Raw genomic sequence first — 8,186 nt, 5'->3', positions numbered from 1 at the left:
TCCTGGAAGAAATGCAGCCAGAATGCTCCTTGGAAGTGAGAATGGCCAGACTTTGTCTCACCTACTTTGGTCATGTTGTCAGAAGGAACCATTCCCTGGAGAAGGATATCATGCTTGGTAAAGTGGAGGGCCAACGAAGAAGAGGAAGGCCCTCAATGAGATGTGGCTGCAACAATGGACTCCGGTATGGCAAGGATCATGAGGCTGGCACAAGACCAGGCAGTGTTTCATTCTGCTATGCATAAGGTCACTATGAGTCAGAGAAGACTTGACAGCATCTAGCAACAACAACAACAGTGTTTCAATACTGTCTCCAATAGTGCAGAAGTAATTGGAGCACACTGATGGAAGACTTCTACCACATCTTCCCCTTGCTTCACATGTACAAGGACAGTAGGACTGTACTAGAGATGTATCCTCATTGGCATTATTGTGATTCACATCTTCTTGGAGAAGATTTTTTTTTAAGACATCTTCCACTGCTTCCTCCACATTGGAGATGGTGTTCAGGACCCTCATAGCTTTGACAGGGTGGCAGTCTGCTTGACTGGCTCGTCCTATACCCTGGTGCAAAGATCTGAAAAGCGTGGACAGGATTTGTGCTCCTGTTACTTTGCTGGCTGCACCCCTGCCTCACACTCAGCTGTGTAAGACAGCAGTTTCATGCCATTGGCTAGCTTTTCTGCTGCAACCCTGACTTCATCCTGTCTCTTTTGTTGTGTTGTAGCTGAATTGACTGGCACTTAAATGCTGGCACTCTTAGCAGGGGGGTTCTTGCAGTTAGGGAGACCCAGACCACAGCTGTCAGGTGGCTTAGACATTTATGTGTGTGTTCTTCCTCTAGGATCTGTCTTAGCATCCCTGTGCCAGTCGGCGGTGTTGGAAGCACTGACTTTACATGATCCAGAGAACAGGAACCTGGATTTCAGCACCTGTCTCTAAATGCTTACCCCATGTGGACTGCTTACAGTGTCATAAATGCCTAGGCATCAGCAATAGCTTAATACCAGGGTCCCTCTGAGAGCACCACAGGCTTCTAGTTCTGTAGTTGGTGTTTTTGCTTTAGATCATTTGGGAGAAAAAGAGCAATGGAGACTTTCTTGTGAATTGGATGAGGAACTGTCTAGAATTTTCTAGACAAACTTCTCAAAGATTGAAGACTTGCCAGCTCAATAATGTCTCAGCCTCATCAGGAATGTGATTTCTAAGCATTTGTCTTGCCTTCACTCTGGCCTCAGGATCAGCATCAGCATCATAAATGCCCCTGCCTTTCAAGTGACTGACTTGCGACTGTTGTAATAACAAGTCTGAAAACTCCAATGAACACTTTCTCACCAGAATGTGTTACAGTTGCTTGTTATTAAAGGTGTGAGTCTAGGGACTTGAATATACCCTGGTGATGAATCTGATTGCTACAAATCCAGAAGTTCTGATTACTTTTGCACTATTGTGGATAGTATTTAATAGTTTAGGGACAATGGCTTTATCACCATGATCAAATGTGATTCCCAAAACTGTTGAAAAATGATCCAGCATTGGCAATGCAAGCTTCTTTCACTACCTGGGAGCTGAACATTTAAGCATTCCAGTGAACAAGGGTAAAGTCTGGAAAAACTCAGTCATAGTCTGCAGCTCCGGCAACAAGCAAGGATTGAATTTTCCTGAGTGTATTGGCACACTAATCGTGGTCATGTTTAAAATTTTCCTCAAGTTCTTGGCTAAAATGGATCTAAGGAAAAGACAACATTTGTAAAAAGCTTTTATAAAATGACTTCACCAATTACTCTGGCATTCCCTTCTTTAGATGTATTTCCAGCCTTGGCGCTGCTTGCCGGACCAGATGTCTTTGCACTGTTGACAGGGTTTCCAGGTGTTTTAGGTGGGGAAATCTTGGAGGCTGAAGCAACAGATGATAGCATATTTCACTCTGATTTTTCCTCTCAGAATCTTTTACTTTTGTTGACACTGGAAATCTTACTGCCCCAGTTTAGAACTTCATCACACTGGGCACATATTGTTGGTGCTGCAATAGGAGAATTTCCTCTCTTGTAAAGTTCATGCTCCTCCCTTCCACATGCCTGTAATCTTCATTATTGCCAATATCTCATTATCTACATCTCTCACCTGACTGCTGGATATACACCAAATATATCCAAAAAAGATATACACAAAACACTGGCTTTCTGGGGATTAATGACTGAACTGCAAAGAGTTTTAGGGTTTTAGTAAGACACAGTAGCCATCATGTTACCAGATGAACATTGATGGTGCCAGGATCCATCAGCTTCTGTCAGATTCTGCACTCCATCTTGAAGCATTACTCTTGTTCTATTAAAGCTAAAATAACTACTGTGATTTAGGATTTACATTGTGCTGGTAAGCTGTTCACAAAGGTATTACAATTCCCACTCTAATTAATGACACCTTGTAGAAGATTGGGCAATCTACTTTCATAGTGATACTGCCTTGGAAACACAAGGAGGGGTCGCTATGAGTCAGATCTGACTTCGCAGTGAGTTTGGTTTTAATTTTTTGTAGTTCTTAAAGCTGTGCTCAGGCTTGGGTGCACTTAGCCACCAACATCCCTCTGCCACACTTGGATGCATTCAGTGGACCACTGTGAAGGGGATGGGATAGGTTTGTGCCACACAGCCTGGCCAGGAACAGCTTCTGGGCCACGGGAGCTGAAGTGACAGGAGCAGTGGAGCAGTGCCAGGCACTGAGCAGCTCCCTAAGTAATGTAAAAAAAAAAAAAAAAATACATATTTGTATGTATGTGTATGTATATATATATGTGTGTGTGCATGTGTATATATTATATATATATATACATATATACCCCCCCCCCCACACACACACACACACACACACTCCAAACTTGAGTTGGTTGTTGAATTCCTCTGGGTCATGTTTTTATTATCTACCAAACAAATCACCCAAGCCAGGGCCTGCCTCATGAAGGGCTCCCCCTGCTGCCACCCAGGTGTTCTGGAAGGGCTGGGAGTTTCTCCACAGTGGCCATCTGCAGGTCACTCATCTTGTTCTGTTTGGGAAACCACATTTGTGCTGCAACTTTGCTCTAGGAAACAGCTGCAGACAGGTTTGCAAGAATTGGTCTGCCTGTGTTGGCAGGCCATGTCTCTCCTCCACCTTAAAGAGGCTGCTCTTGGGAATTCTAATTGTTTGCAGCCTGGAGAAATGGCATCCCTGCTTCAGGGCTATTCCTGCTGCTGACAAAGTCTAATGCTGTTATTTCTCACCAGGTTGCTAATTATGGAATGGGAGGACAGTATGAGCCACACTTTGACTTCTCGAGGGTAAGGCCCAAATCATGGTTGTTTTCAGAAGTCCCTGGTCCAGCTAGTTTGAGAAGACTGGAGCTTCTAATCACACTTCAGCTCCAGATCAGGCCACCCTTCCTTACTAGGGGAAACCCCTTATTGCTGGTAAACCCCGAATCTGGAACCTTAGGGCCTGGGGAGCCCGGTGGCTGTTTCCCCTGTAGATATGGGATATGTTTCTCATGCCCCACTCTGTGTCACTCTGTGCCAGATTCTAAAGCAAAAGACTTCACTAAGTCTTTATGAAAAGTATTCCTGCCTCCCCCTCTCCTTGCGTGGCCAGGTTTCCTTTGCAGCCTTGATGCATGTTGCAGGCTGATTTATGAAACATACATACTTCCCTTTCCCTGACCCTTTTGGTCTTGATTCTGTGGGTGGTGGGTGAAGTCAGTTGCAAACTTGGGTGAAAGTTGTTGTCTGTTGCAGCGACCTTTTGACAGCGGCCTCAAAACGGAGGGGAATAGGTTAGCGACGTTTCTTAACTATGTAAGTATTGGGTCTAGGCCCACCTGTTCATTCTCACTTAATTTTATAGAGCCATGAGCAAGATGCTTTCAAGAGTTTAGGGACGGGGAATCGTGTGGCTACATTCTTAAACTACGTGAGTATGATGTGTGCAGGATATGAGCCCTAAGAGGACCCTGGGTCCAGAGTGCTCTCTTATGCTCCCATCTGATTGGAGGGAGAGGCTGATACCCCCAGCTGCTGGTTAATAGCCCTTCTGGCTCTCAGCATACTTTTTGGCTGTAGTACAGACAATTGGCTTCTGTTCCCATCAGTGTGCTCCTCCTACCACCCTCCATCCCCACCCCTTCAAGCTTCTCACATCCTGACTTCTTTGTAATGGGTCCAGTGCTAGTCTGGACTTTTGGAAGGAATTCGCTGGAGGGCTCCCTGCTCTCAGCAGAGTGAGGAGGTCACTTGAATGTGCTCTTAGATGAAACCTACCTTTGTTTCCCCAGAAGCTCTGTGGTTTGCCTCCCACTTGCTACCTCTGCTCCATCCACAGGGCTTTGGGATTGGCTTTCACATGAAGAATAATTTCCTCTCCTCTCTTCTGAGTCACCTCTAAACAGCATAAACAAAAAAAAAATAACCAAACTCACTGCCATTGAGTCAATTCCGACTCATAGTGACCCCTTTTGGGTTTCTGAGGCAGTAAATCTTTACAGAAGTAGATTGTCCAGTCTTGCTTCCATGGAGGGGGTGGTGGGTTTGAACCACCAACCTTCTGGTTAGCAGTCAAATGCCTTAGGCACTATGCCACCAGAGCTCCTTCTAAATAGCATAGAAACTGTCAACTTGACAAAAGAAGCTATGTTCATTTTTTCCTTTGATCTTTCATTTAAAATTTTATTGTGTGGGGTTTAAGTGCTGAAGATGTGCTGTGAACATGCTGGGGATCAGGATATTTGTGGCCTGTCTTGTGGAGTTTAAAGTCCAATACAGGAAACTTACTTTAAACATAGAGTAAATGACTTAGCATATTGATAAGTGCTATGAAGAAGCAGCACAGAGAGCTGTTGGAGCTCATCGTCGGAGTTCAGAGAACACCTCCTTTGGGAAGTAACATGTCAGTTGAGACTTGAAATTAAGTGGAAATTAGCTGGTGGTGCATGGTTTTTGGCAGAGGAAAGAATGTGTGGAGGCCTGAAAGGGGAAGGGGGTTGGGATGTTATAAAACTAAAGAAAGACTGATGTGGCTCAGGAGTAGTGCGTGAGCTAAGAGTAGTTGGAGGGAGACACTGGTGAGAGTGGCATGGTCTTAGGGTTCCAGAAGAGAGCCAGATTTAATCCCTAGAGAAGCCATGTGTGTGTGTGTGTGGTGGGGGGTTCATCTAATTCACTTAGCATATGCCTATCAAGTGCCCTTCAGTCTGTCTGGTATGTGTCTTGTGGAATTTTTTTTTTTATTTTTAGCTCCAAATTTTATTACATTATATGAAAAAAAAAAAACAAAACCTTGAGGTAAGAGCCAGATGTGAATGAAGTGGTGCTTTGGGCTTTGGTTGAAGCATGCTCTATGAGCCTGTGGAACTTGTATTCTGTTCCGTTTGAGACTTCACTGTGGGAGAAAGCAGGTCCTCTGGAAACACAGTTCCCTTCCTGCCTACCCAGGTGGCCCTCAGGAAGGCAGCTGCAGTGGGAACATGAGGGTCTAGAACAGCAAATTATTGGAACCAAGGACAACAGAGGGCTCCTGGTCAGGGCAGTCACAGAGCACATTGGCTTAGGTGAGGCCAAACTGAATGGTGACTCGGGGCAGGGAGGGGCTGGGATAGGCATTTTCTGAGTACAGACTCAGATTGTTCCCATCAGGGACAGCCAGGATACAGATTTCCTATGTGTACTTTTGGATGCCTGTGAGCAGGGCTTGAGAAGGCACAAGGTGTGGGTTAAGGGCTGACCATTGAGCAGTGCCACTTATACTCTGTTGGACACAGAGGAGGGTGATCTGCATACCTTGTCATGTCATTTGTGACTCACTTGGCCTGAGAGCCTTGGGTAGAATGACCAAGCTCTATGTCTTATATTCCCAGATGAGTGATGTAGAAGCTGGTGGTGCCACCGTCTTCCCTGACCTAGGTGCTGCAATTTGGCCAAAGAAGGTAAGTTCTGGTCCTTTTGGGTCCGAGGTTGAAGCCGGTCTTAGACCTTGCCCATGCTCTGGTCCTTGGCTTGCTTGTCTGTCACTGTGATAGGCCTAAGCCCCTTTCCACCTGGACTCTGACCTTGTAGCCTCAGCTTCCAACTGCAGAGAACAGACAGGGGAGGGATGTCCCTTCAGGGGCAGATGGGCTTGCAAATATCCACTCTGCCGTGAAGGGTAGGTACTGTCTGGGGAACTCCTCTACCACTGGAGTCTCAGAGTCCTTTCCACCTGCACACAGGGAAGTGAGGGTGTTTCCACTTAGGGTGGAGGCTATGTGGTGTTCTGGGGTCAAGTCTCAGAGCCTGTGTGGAGCTGGGTGGTGGATGCTTTGTGTGTGTTACAAGAGACTGAGCAAAAAAGCTGGATCCCATGCTCATGATACACGACATCTTTCTTAGAGTTCAGGGAATGTCTCTTAGGGAGTAAATCCTTTTGTCTCTTTCATGGTGCCTTCTAGGGACTCTTTCCTATCTTGTCCTCTCAAACCCAATCTGTGACATGTTCTGACAGGCTATTCTTTCCTAGGGCACAGCTGTGTTCTGGTACAATCTCCTGCGGAGTGGGGAAGGTGACTACCGAACGAGGCATGCTGCCTGCCCGGTGCTTGTGGGGTGTAAGTGGGGTAAGTGGCTTACAGGGGGGTGCAGGCCTTGGTGGCATCAGCCTAGACTTTGGCAGTTGGCCTTAGACTCTAAGCTAGGAGACAAATTTGCGCAAAGGCAAGACTGTCTCCCTTTTTGAGGTTTTCTCTGCTAATGACGGCCCTATTCAGCCCTGTAGCTGTTCACTCAGCCAGTTTTGGGCCAGACAGCCAGTTAGAAACACTCTCAGAGATACCCAGAGAGCTGAGGGAGCCCTGAGGAAGAACAGCCTTATAAGCATCATGGGTCCAGGGTGGCTCTCCAGAAGAGTGCACTCTGACAAGGTTCAGAGGGAGCAGTCAGGGAGAAGTGAAATCAGAAAAGGGGGAAGGGTGTCCCAGGCAAGATGGCCTACAAGGAACAAGGCACAAGATAAAAATCAACATCTTAGGGTAGAGGCTTTCTGCCTTTGTCATTTGAATAAGGGGAAACCTGTGGCAAAGAGGCTGAGAGGATAAAGTTCAAGGTGGAAACTTGAACTTTATCCTGGAAGCAGCTATGGTGAGCCATGGAGAGGGTTGAACCAGGATGGGCCAGGAAGAAATGGCAAGAGGTGATTCTTATAGCCCTGTTTGAGAATTTGGGGGATAAATAGTGATAGTTCCATAGAAAATGAAGCAAATTTTTTAAAAAAATGAGGCAATTGCTAACTTTAGTGAAAAGAAAAAGTCTAAGGATGGAAATCTAAGTATAATCTACTATGTGGTTCAGGTTATTTGACCATAATAAATTAAACTCTGAATCTGATTAGTTTAACTGAATCTAGTGATTTAACTGTATTGGGGAAGTGGGAGGCAGGAAATAGTTTTTCAAGAGTGGTAGAAAAGAATTAGAAATTTCAGTCTTCCATGGTAGACCATCATTACACAAGATTTAAAATCAAAAGTCAAAAACTAGCACTGTTAACTACTTCATTTAGAAAAATGAGGATAAATATCAGAAGAAACAGCTAACGAAGATGAACATGCTCTGGGACTGGGGACTCGGGATGGCGGAGGGGAAGGGTTAGGAGATTGCTGTTTTGCCTTATAAACCTTGTAGAACGATTTGATTTTTTAAGCTAAGTACATGTATTACTTTTGAAAATTAAATGTTAACTTACATTTTAAAAGCTGTGTGACTTTGGAAATACATTAGAATTATTTGGTATTACTCATTATGAAAGCATCTCAGGAAAGTGTTTGAGGAATGAAATTGTGGTTCATGTGTCTTTGAGACACAGAGGTTTAGGTGACACCTCTGCCAGTGGTACCCACAGCACAGCACACAGATTAAGATCTTCTGGCCTGAAGCCTCTGAAGTTGATATTCTAAGCCCTCTGTAGTCCTGACAGGCTTCCTTATTCTCATATCCTGCCTCTCAATTCTTACCTGCCAATTTTAACAATATCAAGCTTCTTGAGGTCCTTGGCACACTGCCAAGTGACTCCTACCTTGATGTCTGTCTTATCCTGTTGCTAATGCTTAGGACCCCCTTGGTGTGGTAATCGTCTTGATATGGCAATCTTCCCTGCAGATTAACTTCTTCTTTTTTTTTTTAGATTTATTATTT

The 8,186-nt window shown here is 45.0% G+C and overlaps 1 protein-coding gene across 1 annotated transcript in view; it reads left to right on the top strand.

The window, feature by feature from the left end:
* P4HA2 (prolyl 4-hydroxylase subunit alpha 2) overlaps positions 1-8,186 on the top strand; it is a 45,813-nt gene that overhangs the window by 22,650 nt on the left and 14,977 nt on the right. The window contains exons 10-13 of the mRNA XM_007943730.2: positions 3,264-3,317; positions 3,877-3,942; positions 5,882-5,950; positions 6,520-6,616. Of these exons, the coding sequence (XP_007941921.1) occupies positions 3,264-3,317; positions 3,877-3,942; positions 5,882-5,950; positions 6,520-6,616 (286 nt within the window). The remainder of the gene's footprint in view (positions 1-3,263; positions 3,318-3,876; positions 3,943-5,881; positions 5,951-6,519; positions 6,617-8,186) is intronic.

Source organism: Orycteropus afer, unplaced genomic scaffold, assembly GCF_000298275.1.
Source record: "Orycteropus afer afer isolate SDZICR_OR568_19922 unplaced genomic scaffold, OryAfe1.0 scaffold00112, whole genome shotgun sequence".
Taxonomy (NCBI): domain Eukaryota; kingdom Metazoa; phylum Chordata; class Mammalia; order Tubulidentata; family Orycteropodidae; genus Orycteropus; species Orycteropus afer.
The sequence above is the reverse complement of the archived record's forward strand: the minus strand, read 5'-3'. Positions and strand labels throughout refer to the sequence as shown.